The sequence below is a fragment of the Hesperophylax consimilis genome, chromosome 30 (genome assembly GCF_061612785.1).
Source record: "Hesperophylax consimilis isolate HC1 chromosome 30, BYU_Hcon_1.0, whole genome shotgun sequence".
Classification (NCBI taxonomy): Eukaryota; Metazoa; Arthropoda; class Insecta; order Trichoptera; family Limnephilidae; genus Hesperophylax; species Hesperophylax consimilis.
Window position 1 is genome coordinate 4174547 of NC_142865.1, and position 25715 is coordinate 4200261.

General features: G+C 36.3%; 1 protein-coding gene across 1 annotated transcript; it reads left to right on the plus strand.

The window, feature by feature from the left end:
* Positions 1 to 2659: 2659 nt before the first annotated feature.
* LOC149409535 (uncharacterized) lies at positions 2660 to 24294 on the plus strand. The gene is made up of 9 exons (XM_089649734.1): positions 2660 to 2847; positions 4592 to 4718; positions 5541 to 6331; positions 8013 to 8084; positions 9201 to 9316; positions 11044 to 11281; positions 14314 to 14508; positions 17164 to 17318; positions 20022 to 24294. The coding sequence occupies exons 1-9, from the start codon at positions 2719 to 2721 to the stop codon at positions 20131 to 20133; spliced, it is 1935 nt and encodes a 644-aa protein (XP_089505860.1). The 5' UTR covers positions 2660 to 2718; the 3' UTR covers positions 20134 to 24294.
* The last annotated feature ends 1421 nt before the right edge of the window (positions 24295 to 25715 follow it).

Here is a 25715-nt window from a genome sequence, read left to right on the forward strand (position 1 = left end):
GAATAATTCAGTGCTACTGAGAGCATTTGCAACTCTGTATAAAAATGGTCCCGTGGCACATTGGTTTCGGACCCCTATTCTAAACGGCCACGTATAGAGCCGAACGAGATTATCGTCCTCAGTAAGAACCGATGAGAAACCCGTTGGCCAAAACCGGTGAATCTATTTTCTACTTTAAATCACAATTTTAATGAGAATACAACACAATAGTTTCGATTGCCAGGAATCGGTAGCACTAGGACACCCACGACTCAGGAATGTTGTTTGAGGGAGGAGAGGGAGAAGAGAAAGAGGACGGTCGAAAGTACTTACCCCGTTATTCTTTTATTCAATATATCTATCTACCGCACGGAGTAAAATCGGTTTTTACTCCCACAATAAATTAACAGGCCTTATTTAATAATATCAATGATAAAATATATCACGACGATACGAAGAATTTTCGTTGTAATGCAAAAGTATTCGGATTTTCATGAACACGTGTTCCAACGTCATGATAATACATTCGTAATTTACTAAAAGTTTATCAGGAAAATGCTCGGACTGCTCGTCGTGGACACGCTCGGAATGCTCGTCGCGAACATGCTCACCGGTAAACGACTCGCGTTGTGTCCTCTCCCTCTTTCTTTGTAATAAACGCATATAAAAGAAAGAGAGGTTAAAAGGGAGCTCTCAGCCAAAGACATTGACATGAGACATGACGTCACAGGCGAGCGACGAACATTTTTGTATGTTTGTTCGCCGAACAAATCAATTCACCGTGTGACGTTGTGCTCGGACTGCTCGTCGCGTACATGCTCACCGGTAAACTTCTCGCGTTGTGTACCTCTCCCTCTTGCTTTGTAATAAACGCATGTAAAAGAAAGTGAGGTTAAAAGGGAGCACTCAGCTAAAGACATTTCTCCCATTTGTTGAAAAGAATATGACCTTACTGTGGGGTAATCCGTTCTAAGGTCACATTGTACATGGTAATTTCTGTGAATTATAAATTGTAAATTTGGTGAAGTTTTTTAGAACGTTAAATTTATTTAAAGTAATTTTTGTAAACGTCCAAAATATACAAGAGGTAAATTATAAAGCGAAATAATAGAAGAAAAACATACCATTATACAAGAAAAATAATTAGTGGTAAAACATACAGAAGAAAAATATTTCTTAATCTTTGTAAGATTGCAACTTGCAACTATATTCTTCCTCCCCATGCCCATAATCCGGTTCCATGATAACTCAACACAGTGACAATTCAACACACATTAGAAACGATGAAAAAAATATTTTTAACCTAACCTAACCTAACCTACATAACCCAGTTAATAAAGTTTTTGTTTCATCACTTTCCATAACTTTTTAAAGATGTAATGAATTATCATTGTGACGATTTATCCGGTTACCCCATAATCCATATCTTATGAGGAAGCTACAAGCCAAAAATGTGTCTATTCTTGGTATACCTTTTATCGTAGGTAATAGGCATTAAAATCGCTTGACAAACGGAGTCTAGCAACGTTGGATTTCAAGCACAAAACTGGTTTTTATTTATTTTATAAATAATTTTATAAGAAAGCAAAAAAGTTAATCAAATGAAACTGTCACAGATAATCATAACTATAATACTATTTTTTTTAAAGTTTTTTCCTTTATGCGTTCGTACATTTCTATTGAAAAAATATTTTTTATAATAGCTTACATTTATATTTTTTACTAAGTTTTTTTTGTATTCAACTCAAGCGAAACTAAAGGAAAACCTTGAATTTATCTAAAGCATATTTTTTGGTGTTTATAATGTACACCAATTCGTTATAAAGATTAATCAAAATAGTGATTTAGCACTAAGCTTCGCCTTAATACTTCTTTTGAAGTCGGTTATTTTTTTAATAGAGAAATATTGCAAATTTCTTTGCCCAAAACTTGTTTTAGTTGTAGTTTGGTAAAATGTATATTGTAATGAGAATCTTGTGAACCGGCTAGAGTTTGTGTGTGCGAAGTTATCCTGGTTTTTGAATGCATAAATTTAAATATCTATGAATATAATTGTTTCATAAATTGTCTGCTAATTGAAATAATTGTGGGTTAGGTGAAATATTTTCTGTGTATTTCAAATTTGCTATATACATCTTATTTTTTAATTTTCAGTAAAAACAAATACTGTTTTAGAAACTAGATAAAAATTATCTTTCCGTTGTACGCATATAAAATTGTTTGGGGAATTTGTAAGAAAATTGTAACTTCATTATTTTTTTGTTCATGTGATAAAAAATATTTTTTAAAGTTAAACCGATTAAAACGGCGCGAAATATGGATTATTCATTTTGGCTATTTTTAGGATTTTGATAATGGTATCCAGTATAAATATTTGAGGCAAACTAGAAAGAATTATTATTTTTCTTTATAACGACAAAAAATTACGTTTTTCTGCAAAATAGAAAAAAAGATAAAAATACTTTTATAAAATATGGAAGTCCGGTCATATATGACCGTAAAACCCTGGAGATGTGTTTAATCAAGGGTTAGTAAAAAAATACATATTTAAAAGGGTACTTGTAGGTAAAAGTTTACTTAATATTATAATATAAAAGTATCTACCCATGATAATTATTTCTGTCTTGGCAACACCACTTTAAATTTTGACAGGTAATATTGTTTGACATGTATAATATTTTTGACGCTAGTTTTGTTTGTGCAATAAAGTTTTGTTGTGTTTTGAAATAGATTTCCACAATGGAGACTTTAGAATCAATTATAAAAATGTGTCGGCTATGTCTAGAGAACGACGGATGTATTTCTTTGTTCGCTACTGACGATAATGTGCTTATTTCGGACATGTTATTAGCTTGTACGTCTATAAAGGTATATAAATACTGCATCATGTTTTGTTTACGAAAAGCTTGCATTTATTTAAAATGATGGCATTTCAAAAGTAATACATTTTAACGGCACACTGTACTAGCAAACAAATTCTCGTGTTAAGTATTATTGGGTTATCTGAAAATCTCAACATAAATCACAAAAAAATCTAAAATCAGCATAACGACCCTTACGTAAATTCGTTTTCTAAGAAAGAATTCCGTGTTTTCATTTCCAATTCATTCTCGGATAAATTTGTCGAATTAAAAATAGCAATATTTATGTCGAGGGAGATTTGTAAAAGATGCATTAAAGTTCCATTTTTTCTCAATCAAAGTTAAGTTTGAAGGTTAGGAAATACATAAAAAAATATTAAAATAACCCAAACTTACACTCTAAAACATTCAATCGTGTTTTGTTCTGGTGTATGTCTGAATTAAAGACTGGTTTAGTGTTGGTGTGTGAGAAGTGATTACATTATCCTCTTACAAGACTTTGGTCACTAGTGTAGAGGGCTGTTAACACATTTCTGGCGGATATTTTTTGCGCTGTCTTCGAGTGAAAATAAAGGTCCCGCGCGAATTTATTTAATTTATTTTAAATGACTATATCTTTGAAAATATTTGAATAAAAATTTCTACGTAGTAACTCAGCATACCCAAGCTATAAAAGTACCAAAAGAAAATCGAATATTATTTGAGATGCAACTCAATTAACCTTCTAATATGTTTATTACGGTCCGCCTATCGGTATTTGCGCATACCTGCTTTCTTTAAATACGCCCGACATCTCTCACTCTCTTGCACATAGGAGTTGAGTGGTGCGGAACAGAGATAGAGATTCGAATCGGATTTCACGGTCATAAAAACCCTCATTCCAGGAATTGAATTATTTCACTAACAAATAATACACTATCCTTTGGTTGAAATACCGATGTAAACGAAAGGCACAAAGATAAATATAAAAAGAAGACTTGTATTACGATTCGATAATTATGTGCAGGGTTTTCCAATAAGAGGTGTTATTTTGATATTCAATCGTAAAAGATCAATGATTTCGTTGCTTGTTGAAAGTAAACGTTGTCCAGATCAATACCATCCATTTCCGGCCATAAAAAATCATTAATCATCTCTCGATAGCGCAATCCATTCACCGTAACTGTTACTCCAGCCTCATTTTCGAAAAAGTAAGGTCCAATGACTCCGCCGGACCATAAACCGCACCAAACAGTCACATGTTGAGGATAGAGAGACTTTTCAACAATAACTCTTGGGTTTTCCGAGCCCCAGATGCGACAATTTTGCTTGTTGTCGAAGCCACCGAGGTGGAAATGGGCCTCATCACTCAAGATGATTTGCATTTGAGTTGAAGCGTGTATCATTCCATTTTTATTAATGGCGTAGTTTCTACTTGTCAAATGTCAAAAAATGACAGCTTCAAAAGTAACATCTCCCGAAATAGCGGGCTATTCAAAATAACACCTCTTATTGGAAAACCCTGTACATATAGTTGGGACCTTTACTAGGAGACTGGTATATAATATTCATATAAAAACATTGAATAATTCCGTCTTTTCTACCATTGAAATGAGGCCCGCGTAAAAGGTAGAACTACCCTTCCCGGCGCTAAGCATCAATCGACCAAACGGGTAGAACTACCTTTCTCGCCCAAAGTGTGTTAATAGAGTTCAACAAAAAACACTTGCTGCGGTAATTATTATATGTATCAATGTTCATTTAATTTCTAGCTATTAGTGGGACAAAGTGGACCCAATCAGATGTGCGCTCTGTGCATCATCCGATTAAGAGACGCATTTTTCTTCCGTACCCAGTGTCTGAAGAGTGATATTGCTATATCTAATATCTGCCAACTAGGTATGTTATCCTGATACTTATTCAAAACATCGAGGGGCCTTCGAGGAACCAAGGGGGAGTGGATTCCTCCCCCATGGGGTGTTCGGGGAACCAAGGAAGAGTGGAGAGGAGAGATGAGGCTCTCTTACCTTGTGGGGCCTTCAGGGAACCAAGGGGGATTGGAGAGGAGAGATGAGAACTGGGAAAACACATTGTGGAACCAGAAGACATAGCCACATATCCAATGACAACCCTGGTGAACTTTATAAAAGAGACCAGGTGTCTGTTAAAGGAATGAGGTAAAACGGGAGACAGCACAATGGGCCTATAGCTTAAGTGCTCACGGGAACTATATATAACCGTCTCCACTCTATGAAAAAAAAAGAAAAAAATTAATAAATACTAAAATCAATGACTTAAAACTAGTGACTTACTTACGACAAAGGCCTATAACTACTGTCTTAATGACATATATATTTACATTTGTAGAAACGTACAACTAGTCACATATTAGGTTGGGCGCTATAATGTCAGTACTTTACTATTGTAGATATAGAGCATGATAATCTCGTTCAAAGGCTTGTGGGGTGTGAATTCATGAATAAGAAAATTACTCACATGCTCTCAAACAATATAACTTGAATATATAATTAATTTAAAATACACGCAAAAGTGTCGGGTATGCTTCATTAGAGGTTGTGCCGTTGTGTGTCGATAGTAACCCACACGTTACAAAAACTCCCATATATACAATTATAAAATAAAATATATTGATTTTTTGCATGCCATTGCATAAAACACATTTTTTCATTTAATTAATAATATTTTTCTTTTTTTTTGCAGGCACAAAACCAGATGTGTTAATTAAAACTCAGACTATTATAAATGAACCAACCACTTTACATGAAGCCTGGGTCAATTTTGAGGATGCAGACTTCTACGAAGACGATTTACCTCTCACCGAGTTAAAGTACGCAAATGAACACAGAGAAAGAACTAGCAATGAATGCAGAGGAAGACAAAGCAATGAATTAAAAGGAAGACAGAGCAACGAGACTAGAGAAAGAACAAGTAATGAACTCAGAGAAAGAACAAGCAATGAAATCAGAGGTAGAATAAGCAATGAACCCAGAGATAGAACAAGTAATGATTTAAAAGAAAGAACCAATAATGAATCCCAAGACAGAACAATTGAATTCAAATTTGAACACGAAACAAATGAATTCAAAGACAGAACAAAAGAAAACAGCAAGAAACAAAAGAAAGTTTCGAAAACATTGGGAGGGATAAGGAGCAAAAGAAAAAAAGAAGTCAGTTTGGAACAGCTAAACAAAAAGATAAGAAAGTTAGAGAAGTTGACTCAAATTAAAAGCGATTTCGTTCGACTGAACAATGTCGAATCAATCGACGATGGGAATTTTGGGACAGTTGAAAGTGTTGATATGGATGACAAAAGCCTGGTTAAGACAGAGTATTTTGAAGGGGATGCTAAAATGGTTGCAGAAGAAGAATGTATAAAGAAAAAGCAAAAAGAAAGAAAAAAACTAAAAGACAATATTGGTGTAGTTATAAAACAAGAGAGTTTGTCCATTGAATATGAAAATGGTTTGAAAGGAACAGCACGGAATATAGAGGTAAGGGATTCTGTATTCACATATTATGTTATTTGTTTATTGAAATATTTTTATTGTGAGTTTGTTAACGCACCACGTCTTTCGTTTAGCTTGTAATTGTTATTTTAGACCCGTGAAAAACCACTGAATATTATGTTAGCAAATCAAGTTTCTTAGTAAATAACTCTTTTTTGAAAATATAAAAACAGCAAACACTAGAAAAATCACAAGAAATAATTCTTGGATAATTTGTATAGCGCCGCTTTTGTGAGACATCACCTCAGGGGCGCTTTACAGTTGATGCAGGTATTACAAAAAATATAAATATTACAAAAAGAAAGTGAAGTTAAGTTAAATAAAATGAAGTACAGGAACAGGTGACACGGAGATAGAAGATGGAGACTCTGCAGCAAGAATCCGAGGTGGTGAAGAAACTGGACCTGACTATACTTGTCAAGTTTAACCAACCCTAAGAAATTTAAAGAAAAGAAATACACATTTCAAATACATTATTAAATTAATTTTCGGGTAGTGTTTCTTTATGATGTTTGTCATTTTTCTGGCATTATCAGCTTTGTTCTGCTCCCACCAACCATAGAACAGGAATTCAAACTCCGCGCTTGATTTTGATACATGACAGGCACGCACAGAAAAAAGTGCGGCTAGTAACAATCCAACCGTCATCGAAAAAAGACCGGAGAGAAAAACTGCTATTTTACTCTCATTATTCGTAGCACATGCTCGCCGATTGTGTGCATCAGCTCATGTGAAAAAGGTGACTTGTGATTAATCGAACGTTCTCCCCAAGTGCGGTCATCAAACTAAAGAATCACCACCTGGCAAGTGCAGAAATCTGGCCATTACTTTGTGTGTTGGTTGGGGTAGCGCAATCTCCTTTTCAAATTACAAGTCTCCTGGAACAGAGAAAGGATAATACCTTTTTCTGCCCCAAATTACGGTGACGCAATTCCAGCATCATCGCACAGGTAGATAAATATTATATTATAGGTAGGTAGGTAATTTATCGCTTGTCTGAATTCTTGACACATTAGTTCCAATTTTGAAAATGACAATTTAAATCATTTTTATTAAGAGCGTTTTTGGCCATATTTTGGGCAATTTGCAAACACCCGCGAGTTTCCGCTAGCCAAAATATGGCCAATGTGAAGAGATATTTTAAAACATTTATTTGAATTATGCGAAATGTTCGGCGCGTTGGAAACATCGATTAATCACAAAGCTAACTTAATAATTTCACACTTAAACAAGAGATGTCCTGAATCTCTTCTGAATTATTGTTATTTCATTAAGCGAAGCGAAACTATAAAAAAAATTTCTTACAAATCATTGATCATGTGTTTACATATTAAAAAACGCATGTTCAAATTTAAATTTATATCTATGATTATTAACTAGGCCATAGACAACACACAGAAATCATAATATTTAATATTGCTCCAAGTAGGTACCGCGAACGGCAATTTTAAATGAATTACATAATATGCGAAATTCACACGTTTATAAATTTAACTATTTTTTTATGAATGCTAAAAATATAGGATAAATTATCAAAATAAATTTTGTCTGTATTACACAACCTTTTCAACACCACACAAGAGTACTAACTGCTGAGAGCCGGTGTGCTATGGCACTCTCAATGTTTAGTGAAAGATTGTATTTAACTTTTTTGTATTTTTTACAGCAATTGTACTACGAATCAGACATGAATGAATTCTTATCGCCAATTAAGAAAGTCCCACGATCTAGAAGAAAGGTAAATATAATATAAATAATCTGTGTTGTCTGTACTGTGCTGATAGAATGAGACAGAGTGCGTATCACGTGACCCGCTAGGCTGTATAACCTAAATAACCTCTATATTTTTTCTCCAAATATGCTCAGGAAATGCTGGTTAAAATCCTTCGGATACATTCTGGTACACCCTGTATAAATCTCTATTATCTCTAAATAAAGTAGGCTTGTCTCCGATCTAGAAACCCAGAAGATTCTCTCGCCTAATCAGTTTGTATTTCAAAACAACCTAAAACAGAATCTGCAATTTTAGACTTGACTGATAAGATCACTACCAGCCTGGATGAAGGCGATTCCTGCTTAGCCATATTCTTAGACTTAGCCAAAGCTTTTGACACGGTTTCCCACCCCATACTTCTAGAAAGGCTAACTCAAATAGGTATTCGAGGTAGAACTCTTAACTGGTTCTCATCATACCTAACTGACAGATCGCAAACGGTGAAAATTAACAACATAGCTGTAAGTAACCCTTTACCTATCCAATTCGGAGTCCCACAAGGAAGTGTCCTAGGCCCTATTCTGCTCCTCATTTATATAAACTCTGTAACCTTCCCATAACCGGAAAACTAATATCTTTTTTAGTGTGAAATATAACAAAAAACCACACGTATCAATAAAATAAATAAAATAGTATAAAATAAAGTCGCCATCCCCGTCTGTCTGTTTATGCGCTTAGTTCTTCTAAACTACGCAACGTATTTTGGTAGGGTTTTCACTATTATTTAGAGAATTTCTTCCGGGAGGCCGAGTTGACATCGCGCTTGGGTCCCACTCAGGCGTAGTGTGTTCAATTCCTCGACTTTTTCAACAATTCGCAACATTTTCAGCTTACTGTGGTGGTAGTAGGAGATTTTCAAATATTGTCAGGTTATTCGTAACCCGGGAATATTTGTCTTTCTTTTAAAAAAAAAAAAAAATTAAATTTTAAAAAATAAAAAATAAATACCACGAATCAGACATTACAAGGAAACATATCATAGTAACCCACCTTAAAAATTTTAATATCTGTAAATTGTTTCATCCCTGTATCCAATGTACTGTTTGTTTATATAATATAAAATTATTTATTTATTTCCAGGGACAGTTCTACTGCGATGTCTGCGGCCATTGTGCACGGGTGAAGTGGGACCTCATCATCCACTTCAGGCGCCATACTGGCGAGAAACCGTACAAATGTGACACCTGCGGTAAGAGGTTAGTTCCTCGCCTCCGTTCTTTATTAACTCAACAGATTTCTCTAGTCTCTTCTGTCCGCAGACAAAAACACCTTACTCAACCTCTCAGGCTAATTTGTTAGTTTTTGGGAACAGCTTGTATGTGTCTCTCTTACTGACATGATTAGAAATATGATCTAAACGTTTTTTTGAAAGAGAAAGCACCACGCTTTATATTCAAATATGGAAATTAACCACAGACAAATTAAAATGTACACTTCTATTGAATATTATTATTAAATTTTTATTAATTATTTTTACTTTTAGTTAAAATAAATGCATTTGTCTAATAAAATGTGTGGTGTTTTTGCTATCAGTAATTTTTGTTCAGTGTTTAAATGAATTTAAAACTTTTTTATGTTTGCATTAAAAATTTGAATATTTCGATAACTATATGTTTATTTCAAACATTAAAATTTGAGAGCATACAGAATTATTCCATTTATTCGGACTATCCTTCTAACAGAATATGCCAGAGGCCTGAGGGGTTAAACAATTTACAATACACCAAAAACTTACAATAGCGGAAAACCAGTCCCAGTCGCTGTTATCCAAAAACTTACAATAGCGGAAAACCAGTCCCAGTCGCTGTTATCCAAAAACTTACAATAGCGGAAAACCAGTCCCAGTCGCTGTTATCCAAAAACTTACAATAGCGGAAAACCAGTCCCAGTCGCTGTTATCCAAAATCTTACAATAGCGGAAAACCAGTCCCAGTCGCTGTTATCCAAAAACTTACAATAGTGGAAAACCAGTCCCAGTCGCTGTTATCCAAAAACTTACAATAGTGGAAAACCAGTCCCAGTCGCTGTTATCCAAAAACTTACAATAGCGGAAAACCAGTCCCAGTCGCTGTTATCCAAAAACTTACAATAATGGAAAACCAGTCCCAGTCGCTGTTATCCAAAAACAAAAGCATTTACGACTCTCGACTCGGACGGGTCACATCTCTTTATTTACTACCTAAAATTTTTAATTCATATCGCTTGAGAGATAGTGTATTAAATTTAAAACACTTTGAATGTTAGAGATTTCGGGTTTTAGATTCGGTTGCACTCATTCCAAAAATCATATCTCTGAATATTAATATGGAAACATTATAAACTGCTTAATATGGTTTAAAGACAATGAATCCACCCAGATTTCACTGTTTATCGCATATTTTTAGGTTTTATAAAAAAATAATAAACGCATTTTAATTTTTCACCTATCTACAGCTACCTAAATGTAGGTAGCTATCGCTCAAAGGCATTAGCAGTGTTACCCAAATGCAGATAGCTATCGCACAAGATCATTAATGGTGCTACCCAATTTTGGGTAGCTATCGCTCGAGTAGTTATTTAATGAGCAGGCAGCATTTGCAGATGCGCTCATATCTTATTTTACAATAAGTTAAACCTTTCTTCTCGCCAAATGAGAATCCAAGCGAGTTTTAAATTGGCTTATATGAGTTGAATGGATGACATGTTGTGGAAGTTTGTTCCATGCTTCCACTACTCTATTTGTAAGGAAATATTTCCTAGGATTGGATGCAAAAGGTATTTTGTTATTTTTTTTTTTTAATTACCACGGAGATTAGGTACATTAGTGTTGGTGAAATTTGAAAGTCAATCAAGTCACTGCTGTCTTTTAATGTTGGTAATTTTAATTCCTTGAGTCTATTTTCATATTGTCGGTTCTTCAAAGCTCTCATTATATGTTTTGTAGGTTTGCCCACGACGGAGGGCTCCGTACGCATCAGAAGCGCCACACAGGCGACAAGGGCTTTGTATGCGACGTGTGCGGCAAGGGGCTGAGCACCAAGGACACCCTGCAGGCACACCGCCGCCTGCACACCGGCGAGCTGCCCTTCACCTGTCCCACCTGCGGCCGAGCCTTCCGTGCGCTCACCAACCTGCGTTCGCATCGCCGCATACACACGGGCGACAAGAGGCATCCCTGTCCTGTGAGTTTCAACCTAACCTAATTTAACGTAACCTCCACACCGGAGAGTGACAACCTAACATAACCTAACTTAGTCTCCACACCGGGGAGTGGCAATCTAACCTATCCTAACCTATTCAATTTTTAGAAGGGATAACTTATTGAAGTTTATTTATTTATGTTCTCCACTGATATATTACAGAGTAAATCACAAATTTGAGGTATATGTACGTATAAATGGTCACAGGGGCAGTTTTACTATTTTGTGACATACGTCAAATGATTTGGGAGGCGGGCATGGCTACCGCCACCCTGGGACCGTTCATTGGATAACCAATACCTCTGCTATTGGTCACCCCAAGTAGCAAGCTATGTTTGGTGACTTTTATGCCATTGTAACAAAATAAAAGCAATGGCTAAAATTAATAAAAACGCATTGGTAAAACAAACCACAGAGGGCGCCATTATAACGTAATAATATTGCGTCAGCTAAATTACCACGTTGAACGCCATTGTAACAGTTAATATAAGTTAATAACAACAAATACGGTATTTGGTATTTAGTTAGATAGATAGTATTGAAACATGTTAAGAATGTCTCAAGAAATCATTTATTGGCAAAGAACGAAACATCGATTACTTTAGTTATTATTTACGATTAGATTTAACCAGAACATGAGTCTCATAATTTAGGGTTGATAACAATATCACAGGGGGTGTTGCAGAGATCGAAGATTCAACTGCACTGTTGGAATTTGAATGGAAGCGATTATAATCTGACCTGTTTCATAAAAGGCCGCCATGCAACTCATAGATTGGAGATGCAAAATTTAGATAACGTGATGTCCAGCGATAACATCAGCTAGCTAAACAGGAATAATATGTCGGCAAGAATCCTCCCATACTGTCGCCTGGAGCAATCGCTCCAATCCTTCCAGATGAATAGTATTTACCTATTGCCCGAGTTCATGACGTGAGGATTGTCTCGGCTGTCGTCTGCCCACCTTCTGCGTGGCAGGCCAGATTTGGAGAGACAGGTTGATAGAGATCTTTTTTAGGTTGATAGAGACCTTGCACTACAGTGGGAGGAATGAATTCAAACATCTGTTACTCCTGGACACACTGACGCAAGAAAATTGGATAAGGAATGTGAAAGATGTATGAAGGTAGATTAGGTGTTTATTTATTAATTTTCGGGAAATCGACAGTTTACATTAATCAGTTTGTACATAAGTATTATTTAGCTAAAATAAAACTAATTATGGATTTCCTCCTTGTAACTTTACCTCTACTGAGACAGCATAATATGGAATAAGTAAATAAAATTTGTGAGAAAGAAATATGATTTAAAAAATTTAAAAAAAGATTATATAAAACGAAAAATTTACAAAACAATACATTTTTAGTCATGCAGAGAGGTTGTAGATATAAATCAAATCATAATAGAGACATAAACATTATTCACAAACCATCAGAGAAATATTCTTTTATGGACCTCTTGTATTTGGTAAGTTCGCAACTGAAAATATCAACCTTGGATAATACGCTATTGTAATTATTGCATAGTCTGTTCAGACAAGTTATAGTGTACAATGTATGGGTGTTATGATTGAAATGTATTGCTAGTGTAAGGATCCATAGAGTTATTTGTGTTTGAAACTATGGAGTTGGTTTCAGTTTTTAAGTTATCAGTGAGAAGTTTGAAAATTTTTGGAGCTAGCTAGATGAATAGTATTTGTACTGACATAGTATTTATTTATTTTTAATATTTTATTTACACATTTTTCACCCGTAGGGCTTTTACGTACGTAGTATAATTTTGAGAGGATGAATATTATGTAGTTTAGGTACATTGTAGTGTCAGTTGATTATAGTTCTGGTGTAATTGTGTTGTAAGAGAGTTTTCTTGTTCTATTTGTGCATAAATTTTAGATGTTTTTTATTTATTTATTTATTTAACGCCCAGAGGGCTTTTACATGGTTGATAGTATAATTTTAATTTGACAGATACTTTGAAACATAAAAAATAAGAATAAAATTACATTTGATAAAAGCTATGCAACAAGTCATACAAACACAAGAAACAAAAACAGAAAATTACAGCTATTTGTAGGTTTACATGATGTGTTTAGGAGTATTGTTGAAATAAATGTTTTAAATGATCCACAAAACTTGCCAAGTTGGTATTGAATATGTCAACATCACCCAAGTAATGATTTCCCATGGTGTGAAGTCGTTGTATCGGAGAGTGGGCAATGTACTTACGCTTATGTGTGCTGCTGTAGAATATTGTATTTTGTCGTGTTGTTTCTGTGGGTGTATGCATGTTTATAAGTTTCAGGAGTTCACAACAGTCGAATTTAGAGTTAAGTATTTTGAATAAGAACGTTACATCGTTTATTTTACGTCTATCTTCTAATGTATGTATTTTTAGAGTATTTAATTATAAATTGTATTTTAAGTCTTCGACAGGGATATTTAATTTAAAATTTATAAAACGTAGAAATTTTTTTTGTATTCGCTCAATGTTGTTAATGTGAATTTTGTAAGATGGAGACCAAACTACTGAGTTATATTCAATTAGACTTCTTACTAGAGATACGTATAATAGTTTAATGGCTTGTAAAGAGTTAAAGTTTTTAGTTGTTCTTAATATGAAGCCCAGCGTTTTCATACCTTTGTTCACAATTTGATGGATATGATTGGTGAAACTTAGTTTTTAAACTTAGACTCGGTAAATTCGGCATCGATCATCTCCACCGCAACGGTGTAGAGCAATCGGCCTTGAGAATTCACCACCGATTATCTCAACCACAGTGTCGAACAACTCCTCTTCGGTCCGGAGGAGTTCACTATCTAGTCTCCGTCTGCCGTGTGTTGAGCACGCATTCGCATTCTACCGTGATTCGTCTCTGCCTGCCGTCACCCACAGTTACGTTTTCTGCATTTTATCTGTCTGTTTCATATTTTCACTGAGAATTATTTACATTATCTTCGTCAATGATTAACCTTATCTAGTTTAAACCTAACCTAACTAATAGTCCTCCGTTCCAGGTATGCGCCAAGCTGTTCTACACCAAGTCGGACATGAGGGACCACGCGCGCCGTCACACGGGCGAGCGGCCCTACGCGTGTGAACTGTGCCCTCAGAGGTTCACGGGCAAGTCCAATCACCGTTTGCACATGAAGATACACGCAGGTCAGAGGGACTTCCAGTGCCCCAGCTGTCCTAAGACCTTCGTCAGCAAGGTAAGGATCCAGGGTAGCCAATGCTGACCACAGACAAAACTACTGACCACTAACAAATTACAATACACTATCGGAAAACTGTCCTGAATGCTGTTATCCAAAAATATTGGCATTTGCGTCTCTATACATTGACGAACTACATCTCTTCAGCTTGTTTGCTAACTCTTGAGGGTAAAGGATTTAAACCGTACCATGGCTCTATTGAACGGTTACTTGTTTTTATCGAGAGATATTTTAGAAAAATAGGACCATTAAAATTATCCAAGTAATAATTCTCAAAGATGTGAACAGCGTTTGACAGTCCGACATCTGATCTTGATATGAGTATGTACACCTACTAACAACCCAGCATCTTATTTTTCTCATGGTCGTACGATCCTTCATAGGGGAGCTGGGAGCCTTACCAAGGGAATCCGTTGTAACATTGATAAGAAATTTACTATTATATATAGCAATTAAAATGATGTTAAACAAAACCACGTTGTGCGCCAAACGTAGCGTAAAAAGAATCTTACTTAAAGTGTCAAGAATCAGGATGTAAATCTCTAAATAAAAGATACATATGAAATAAGAGTATGATTTATAGTACAGGGTTTTCCAATAAGAGGTGTTATTTTGATATTCAATCGTAAAAGATCAATGATTTCGTTGCTTGTGTGGCACGTAGCCCCGTCTTGTTGAAAGTAAACGCTGTCCAGATCAATACCATCCAATTCCGACCATAAAAAATCATTGATCATCTCTCGATTGCGCAATCCATTCACCGTAACTGTTGCTCCAGCCTCATTTTCGAAAAAGTAAGGTCCAATGACTCCGCCGGACCATAAACAGCACCAAACAGTCACATGTTGAGGATAGAGAGGCTTTTCAACAATAACTCTTGGGTTTTCCGAGCCCCAGGTGTGACAATTTTGCTTGTTGACGAAGCCACCGAGGTGGAAATGGGCCTCATCACTCAAGATGATTTGCACTTGATTCACTCAAGTGAATTTTAATAATTTCAATGCGTTGTTGAAGCGTGTATCGTTCCATTTTTATTAATGGCGTAGTTTCTACTTGTCAAATGTAAAAAAATGACAGCTTCAAAAGTAACATCTACCGAAATAGCGGGTTATTCAAAATAACACCTCTTATTGGAAAACCCTGTATAACAATATAGCATGATACTCAAAATTAACAAATAGAAATAATCCCATGGTGTGACTGAACTCTAAGAAGAATTGACATTGTGACCGAGTTGACATCGCGTTTGGGTCCCACCCAGGAGTAGTGTGTTCAATTCCTCGGCTGGCTAAGTCCTCCATCACAACACAAGCAACATTCTCCGCTTACTGTGGTGGTAGTAGGAGATTTTTAAATATTGTCTGGTTATTCGTAACCCGAGAATGTTTGTCTTTTTTTTTTTTTTGTTGATTGGTCGTTGGTCGGTCTTATTTTTACATTAAAAATAATCAGTCATGCTGATTTGATGTTAAGTTGAAAAATTGTAGGTAGTAAAACAATGAATTCTAAAATTGCACATCATTTCAAGATTATTCATTTGGGCGCCAGTTCCATATAATGAAGATGAAACGAAATTTATCATTAAAATTATAGTAAACCAATTCAAAATAAAAGAGAGAATCTAAAGGAATGAATGCATGATGAAAGAATATCACTAATTTGTGTCGACGCCAACCCGAGGAGTTCCTCTTCCCCCATACGGAGTTCCTCGTTCCCCGACTGCAACCGCCGCTACCCGAATACTGAAACTAAGACCTTGTCATTCCGTCAGCAAACTCCGAAGAGCTATTCAACAGTGTCGCCAGATGTAAGGCGTCCACACCAATAATAAAATTAACGGGGTACCTGATTTTTTAAAATAAGAATTTCTGAAAATCTAGCTCTAAAAGAGCTGAGTTGGCAACACTGATGCTTTTCGATCTCCTGGTCCATCTCATAAGGCTGGTTGAGTGGAGGTAAAATTGGAGTTGATGTCTGAAGAACCAACCGCAAACACCGTTTGCGAGTCGCGGTCTGCCGATCCCTGGGTTAGGTTAGGTTATTTTTTTAAAGAGCGGAGAAGGTTTACATATAGTTCCCGTGAGCACTTAGGATATAGGCCCATTGTCTCCCATTTTACCTCATTCTTTTGACAGTCACCCGGTCCCTTTTATAAAGTTCACCAGGGTTGTCATTGGATATGTGGCTATGTCTTCTGGTTCCACAATGTGTCTTCCCAGGTCTCATCTCTCCTCTCCAATCCCCCTTGGTTTTCTGAAGGCTCCACAAGGGAATAGAGCCTCATCTCTCCTCTCCACTCCCCTTTGGTTCCCTGAAGGCCCCACGACGGAAGAGTCCACTACCCCTTGGTTCCCTGAAGGCCCCACAAGGGAAGAGTTCATGGAGGTGGCCCGAGCTCTCCTCTTCACTCCTCCTTGGTTTCCTAAAGACCCCACGATGGAAGAGGTCTTCGTCTCTCCTCTCCACTTCTCCTTGGTTCCCTGTAAACCCCACGACGGAAGAGTCCACTCCCTCTTGGTTCTCTTAGGTTAGCTTATCTCTCTTACATCTCCGACAGGGGTGCCCCTTATCGCCCGTGGGTACATTAATATTAACCCAACATTTGTATAGCGCAGTTTTATGTTATTTCACTTCAAGTGTTAATGTTTGCAGGATTCAATGAGACGCCACTGCCGCACCCACAGTGGCGAGCGAGCTTTCGAGTGCCTCGAGTGCGGCAGAAAGTTCACGCACCGCTCTTCGCTAGTATCGCATCGCGCCATTCACTCCAAGACCAAGGACTATGTGTGCGATATCTGCAGTCAAAGGTAACGTTCTTTTCTCAATCTTATCAATTGTGGCATTCTTGCACATATTTACCGAGGCAAGGAATGGTTCATATTGAGAGTGAATCCATAACGTACTCAACATAAACGACATTAAAAAGTATACTTTTCTTTATCCCCATCACAAATAGAGTATGGGATAACTTGATTGGGATCTGCCTTCAGCACTCGCAAAGAGTGACTCTTTTTAAAATGTTCAAGTTTTCATAAAAAATGTTTTTCTTAACCAAATAAAAAAATTTCATGATGAGATAATCTTTCAGATATTAGAATTGCAAATTGGCGTGTATAGAGTTTTCCAATAAGAGGTGTTATTTTGAATAGCCCGCTATTTCGGTAGATGTTACTTTTGAAGCTGTCATTTTTTGACATTTGACATGTAGAAACTACGCCATTAATAAAAATGGAACGATACACGCTTCAGCAACGCATTGAAATTATTAAAATTCACTTGAGTGAATCAAATGCAAATCATCTTGAGTGATGAGGCCCATTTCCACCTCGGTGGCTTTGTCAACAAGCAAAATTGTCGCATCTGGGGCTCGGAAAACCCAAGAGTTATTGTTGAAAAGCCTCTCTATTGTCAACGTGTGACTGTTTGGTGCGGTTTATGGTCCGTCGGAGTCATTGGACCTTACTTTTTCGAAAATGAGGCTGGAGCAACAGTTACGGTGAATGGATTGCGCTATCGAGAGATGATTAATGATTTTTTATAGCCGGAATTGGATGGTATTGATCTGGACAACGTTTACTTTCAACAAGACGGCGCTACGTGCCACACAAGCAACGAAACCATTGCTCTTTTACGATTGAATATCAAAATAACACCTCTTATTGGAAACCCTGTATTTAAAAATAAAAAAAATACTGAACGCAAACAAAGATAAAGTCGCTTGTCGTTTTTATCATGTAAACTATTATCACAACTATACACAAAACTAAAAAACGTATTTAATTAGACAAAGGTATTTATAAAAGTTATAGCTGTACCCCGCCACGCATTGCTGTGCCTCACTCTGTCTGTGCAGATAGAGAAACGATAGCGCGTATTGATTTTACTTCTAACAGATGGCACTGTTAGAAGTAAAAAGGATGTTTTTACCTTTCACAGGTGACATTTATATAATATAGGTATATAAAAACACACGCGTATTCAAATGAAACGTTGTGTCAAAATTTCAAAGCAATCGGTGAAGAATTTTCGGAGATTTTGAACAAACGAACATTTACATTTTTATTTATGTAGATTGTCATTTTACCTTTTGTCGTTTTATATAAAAATATTTCTCAAAAATTTTGCAAACCTTGAGAAATATTTTTCAAATGATAAATGTTGTTGAATAGAATTATTTAAATTTTTTCTGGAGTGTGTATCATAAACTTTTAAATGCAAATCATATATCTCACCGTTGTATAAAATGAGAATTCTCTACGGGTGTTTGACATCATACTATCCATTCCTATATCCATCCTTGTTCTTAACAGGAATGCTCGATTTCAATACATTAGAAGCCCGCAGAAAAATATTTTTAGGCAAACACTTTTTTAAGTTAATCTCAAAGTACAATACACAATCCGCCTATGTTGAAAGAGGTTAACTTTTATGTCCCTAACAATTATACACGAGGGAGATCCCATGCACTCTTATATGCTCCGAAAGCGAGGACTTCTGCCTATCAGAACGCGCCAATAAACAGAGCGACTCAACTGCTTAACGATTCTGCATTAGTAGAGATGGCAAAATTTCGTTTTAACTAAAAACGCGAAAAAATATTTATGTTTCGAAAATAGGGCATTTATATGTTTTCTTTGCGTTTCAAGGCATTTGAAAGTGTTTCCAGTGATTTCTATTTCGCGAATTAACGCGAAAAATGTGATTTTGGCCGTATTTCAGCTAAATTATTCTATTTAGCGAAATAGGCGCGAATTTCCCGAAAATACCGGGTATTAAAATAATATGTGAGAATTTCAAAAAATCGATATTTACATTACGATTTTTTATAATTTTGTTACTATTTTATGTGTAAATATTTAATATTTTTTTTACTGTAGGCTAAAATTGCTTTTTGACTTTACACAAATTGTGCGAAATAAATTACGCCTATTGATGTTAATCGTAATCTGCATTTGTTGTGTTTGTGTTCGACCCGTACTTAGAGTTTCCTTCCTTATTAATTTAATATTAAAATTAATTATTTATAATCTTTCACATGGAAATACTTGCAAATGAAGGTTAAACATATATTTTACCAAAAATACTTAAAATATGCGCTAAAAACATTCAGGAAATACATTTTTTTCTATTTTGCTACAAAACGCTAAATTATGCCTCAAAATGCTATAAAACGCTAAATTTCCAATTGTTAATGCTAAAAAATCTGAAAATTAATGCTAAATTTCGCCATCTCTATGCATTAGCCATCGACATTCTCAATGTCACCTACAGACAATTCAGTAACTATCTGTTAACACATGTCACAAAATAGTAAAACTGCCTCTGTAAACTTTTTAATTTGTAATCTTCTCCGTGATATATTAGTGTATAACCGTTTTATGGAGAACATGAAAAAATAAATAAATAAATAAATATCTCCCAAAATTGCTCTAGGGGTTAAATTCATTTTGTCCATTCCAATTACATAACTCATCTTGTAAGCATATAAAATTTTATTTCATTTGTCGCAGGTTTGGTTATCCGTCTGGTCTCTACGTACATCGCAAGAAGAAGCACAATATCCAGTCCAGTCGCATCGTCACATCAGCCCCCTGCCCGGACTTGGTCGCCCCTGTCATCTAGTCACCGCCGCTGGAAACTCTCAATGACAACCACTGACAATACCATACCTTCCACTTCAACCGCAGCTAGTTTGATAAAATCCAACAATAAGTGTTTCCCAACCCTCCTCTTCCCCACCTCCTTCGGCTTCACAAATTTCCTCCAGATTTTAAATGTAGATTTTATTTTATTGTATTTTGTCTGTGATCGCAATAGGCGAATCAATAGTGGACTGTAAAATATTATTTGTGAACTTTGAAGTGGACAGAACTATGGTTGGAGATGGTGAACATGGAGTAAGGAAGGAATCCGACTTACCCCTTTGATGTTCTTCAAAGATGATGATGGCAGATTTCACTCACAGGAGATATGATTTCACGCACAAGCTTCCATAACATCCAGGTTGGATACGAAACACACTGAGGGAACCGAATATGTTCACTGCACAGGCCTTCTACCCTGAGTTGATAGTAATAACAGCACTGATAACAATAGATGTTCATCAAACAGGCTCCATCAATAAAACTGGTTTGACAGTCACTTTTACTGTTGTAATAACGTGGGTATAGTCAGATAATGATAGGTACTTGTAGGTAAAAATAGGAAAGGACAATGTTAAAGGAAGATTAATAGTTGCGTTAACAGTCTGTAAATTACCACAGTTGTGTGAAACGATAGCCGTAGTCCATCGCCACAACTTGTTCAAGATATTTTCTAGGACAGCATCGCATAACAAGAGAAAATGTGCCATTGAAAGAAATTTCTCAGCAAAAATCATGAACCAGCTTCAAAGACAATCCCCCGTTTCCCGCTCAAAACAAAAGAACTCAATTTTTCACTTTCTTCTGTTCCATTTTTCAAATAGTTTCAAACTGAGTAGTGATGTTCAGGAAAGGTAGGTAGGGGAGGGGGGGGGCATAGTGGGGCGAGCCTCATGCAGCTCGAAACGAACGCTGTGCAAACTGTCAAAGGGCTCGCTTTGATTGGTCTTCAGTCGACGCGTGACCTCCATACGCGACCCACGTCATTTCGGTACGCGTCTGTGTGATGTAATCAAAAGTATCAAAACCAGTGTTTTTCTAAAAAAAATTAGTGAAATTGAACAGCAATTCTTTCTAAAACGTACTTGTGTACTGTGGTGTGTTTTAGTTTATTATTAATCAGTTCCCTTCCGGATTTCTTAATCAACAAGCACAAGGTCATTGAATCAAAGGTAAGATGTCATAAGTTTGTGTTTAGTTTTGAACGAGCCGGTGGGGCATAGTGGGGTATGGCGCCTGGGGCAAAGTGGGGCACCCGACTATGCCCCTTTTTTGATTTTAGAAAAGTGCCCCACTTTGCCCCGTTTTAAAGCCTTCTAAGTTGTAATACATTTATATTTTACGTTTTTCGCCAACATGGTGCGCACATACAAGAGGAAGACTGAACAGCATTCATGGTCTGTGGAAGCTATGAAACAAGCTGTACACAGTGTTGTGTTCGGAGAAATGGGCTACAAAAAAGCGGCAAATATGCACAACGTTCCACAAACAACATTAGAACGTTATGTTTCTAAGTATCTGGGCAATCCAGACGACAGCATCTTTCAAAAGAAATTGGGCCATTTCCAAAGCGTGTTTTCTCCTGATCAAGAGAGAGAACTAAATAACTACATAAAACTGATGGAAGCACGGTTTCATGGACTGACTTCACGTGACCTGCGCCAACTTGCATTTGAATTGGCAAAAAAAAATGGAATTCATAATAAATTTGATTCAGAAAGTGGTTTGGCTGGTATAGATTGGTTAAAAGGATTCCTCAAAAGACATCCAGATATTAGCTACAGAAAACCTGAACCAACATCAGCAGCTAGAGCTATGGGTTTCAATAGAGTAGCCGTTGAAAGTTTTTTTCAACTTTTAGAAAAGGTTTACGATGAACATAAGCTTACTCCACAAAGAATTTTCAATGTTGACGAGACAGGTGTGTCTACAGTGCCCAAAAGTCTATCAAAAGTCCTTGCTACTTGTGGCAAAAGACAGGTAGGATCACTGACCTCCGCAGAAAGGGGAAAACTAATGACCACAATTCTGTGCTTCAGCGCAGTTGGCAACTATATACCGCCAATGTTCATATTTCCAAGGAAGCGCATGAAACCGGAATTGCTTGATGGTGCAACAGCTGGGTCTTGGGGAGAATGTCATGAATCTGGGTGGATCCAGGGTCCCTTGTTTGTCCTCTGGCTAAAGAGATTTATTGAGTGGTCGCATTCCACCAAAGATAATCCAGCACTTTTATTGCTAGACGGTCATGCAACACATGTTAAATCTCTGGAGGTCATTGATTTGGCTCGCGAAAATGGTGTTATTTTATTGTGCTTTCCACCTCACTGCACACACCGACTCCAACCACTGGATGTTGGGTTCATGAAACCTATAAGCACATATTATTCCAACGAAGTAAAGAATTGGTTGCGGTGCCATCCCGGACGTGTGGTGACACAATTTCAGACAGCTGGACTATTCGGAAAAGCTTTTGTATTTGCAGCAACAATGACGACTGCTATTAATGCATTCAGAGCTACTGGTATATGGCCTGTAAACAAGAATGTTTTTACTGACGCAGATTTTGCACCCGCGGACACTACAGACAATCCTGAGCCTGCTGAGGTGCCTTTAGTTAACGAAGCCATTTCGCAGAGAGACAACACTTCAATGAGACAAGAAACCCCAGAAGGTGACCCTGGTGCCAAGACGCCACCCAGACAACCACTCCTAGAAATTTTGACCGGTAACAAGACACCACCATCGCAAATACCACAACAGAAAAGGAATATTCAAACCCCACCTGTGCAACCTTCTCCACAACCTGGTTGTTCTTGGATGATCGATAGGCCCTCGAGTTTTGCAACAACTACAGAACAAATAATGCCAGTGCCTAAGGAGAACAGAACATGCAAAAGAGTTAGTAAACAACGAGAGAAAACAGCAATCATCACAGAATCACCGTACAAAAACAAGCTTCTAGTCGTAAAAAAGGCCGCAGAACTAAAAGAACAGAAAAAGAGGGTAGCTAAAGATTTAAAATTGAAATCCATCAAACCGAAAAAGAGAAAGGTTGTCAAAAAGAAAGGCATCAAAAGCTCTGCAGAAGAATATGCTGGTGCTGAAGATACTGAATGCATCTACTGTGGTTACTTTTGGTCAGAGTCAACCGAGGGATGGATACGTTGCCTAAAATGTTCAAAATGGGCACACTGCTCTTGTGCTGGAGAGGATGAAAAAGATAAAGAGGGTACTCGTGTATGTGCATTGTGCATTTTGTTATCTTGATTGAAGTTTTAAAGGAGATGTTTATAACTAACCGTAATTCATTACTTAACTGTACCATAGTTCTGTATTTCCTTTTTTAATGTTTAAGTTTTATAAAAGATTAAAGAAACGTGCTAAAGGTTTTTACGTGATCTCTGATTTCCTTAACCTACAAAAATAATAATGAAGAGAAGTTTTTGTACTGAATTTGTTATGCTAAAGTGTTGTTGTTATTTTTATTTTTTTAAACTGTCGTTATGTTGCTAAGAAATAAAATTATTTCGTTTTGAAGTTGTGTTTCGTTCCTTATTAAGACCACCCCACAATGCCCCATAGAAGACCCCACTTTACCCCTATGCACGGGGCATAGCGGGTCAAATGCCTATTTTCATTTAAGTGTTTACATCTCTTAGATTAATTACGTTATCAACATAAATGTATCAATAGGCATTCGCAATGAATTAAGCTATGATTCTAAGTTAAAATTTTTAATTTAATCACATTATTTTAGTTTTTAGGGATGTTTAAACGTTAAGTACCCTACTATGCCCCCCCCTCCCCTACTGTGAATAAATGACATGCCGGTAGGAACCAAACATGTTCTCATTTCAAAATCCAACATACATATTTTATATATCTAGGGCCAGTTGTTTCACAAAAATTCAAATGTAACATTGTCACCAAACGGCCATTTGATGACAATGTTACATTTGAATTTCAACGAAACAATCCTTCCTTAATATTTTTTTTCCATTAATATTGAAATAATTAAAATCATATAGTTCCATATACATCTAAAATGAACACAGTTAATCTATTTTTTTAATAAATCAGAATTTATATAAAGATTATAAAGACATTATTTTATAGAACAAATAGCATGTAACAATATTAATCGGTTATTTTTTTTGCTTTGTATAATATTTATTTAAAGCTATGACATTAAAATGTTATAATAAATATTGAATATTACGAAACAAAAATGCATTTTTATTTTAAATACTAGCTGTACCCCGCCACGCGTTGCTTTGGCTTAGTCTGTCTGTGTAACACATGTGTATTCGAATGCGATGATGTGTCAAATGTAACACATGTGTATTCGAATGCGATGATGTGTCAAATGTAACACATGTGTATTCGAATTCGATGATGTGTCAAATGTAACACATGTGTATTCGAATGCGATGATGTGTCAAATGTAACACATGTGTATTCGAATGCGATGATGTGTCAAAATTTCAAACCGATTGGTGATGAACTTTCGGAGATTTAAGATTTTATCGAAGAACCTAGAATAATATTTTCATTTTCTCCGAACTACCATCATTATAGTGAGAGAATGTTGCTTATGCAATGATGGAGGGCTTAACAAGAAGAAGATTGAACACACAACGCCTGACCGGAAACCCGTAGCATTTGTCCAATCGGCTACTAACACCCTACCGTAGATTATATGTTTGCAGTCAGTCAGTTCCTAGAGCGACTATATTTTTTAATTTCTCTTTTTTTTTTTTTTTTTGTATTAGGCAATTCACCCTAAAGAGAGTGCTATGTGCCGTTAAAGTTAAGGGAGATGGTTATAATTTTATGGGAAATCTATACGGGAATAGGAAATCTCAAATATTGAAGTCATTCAAGTCTATGAATTTGTATAGAACTGAGAAAATGCGAGAATTGTTGAGAGAAAGTAAATAAGGAATACTAAGGGGAGATTGGTGGGTGATTTTTATAAGTAAACGATAAATGCCTTTGAAGGATGAATGATTTTTACAATTAAAGAAAACGTGATCAAGAGTCTCATTTTCCATGCCGCACTGGCAGAGTGGACTATCTAGGACCCGGATTTCAAACAAATGGGATGCAATGGAGCAATGACCAATTCTCATTCTCGAGATACAGGATATAAATCTTTTGGATTTTTTCTTGCCGTGGAACCAAGGTTTACTTGGAATATGATTTTGTATTCCAGCATAAAAAGCACCAGTTCGGGTTTTCGTATCAGTCCAATTTTCTTCCCAGGAGCGGATCATGTTGGATTTAAGAATTGGGATGACGTCAGAGATAGGAATTCTAAAATCTAAAGGATTAGAGCCAGAAATTGTTCCAAGTTTAGCTAGAGAATCGGCTTTCTCGTTACCCTCAATTCCTAAATGGCCAGGGACCCAAACCAATATTGTCTCGAAATTTAATTCATTTAAAGATTTAAGGGTGTTTCTGATATTATAAATAATATAGTCTTCTGGTTTATGGATATTTGAGGAAATTTTTAACACTGCGCTTAGTGAGTCAGTGCACAGTAAGGCTCGTCGAATA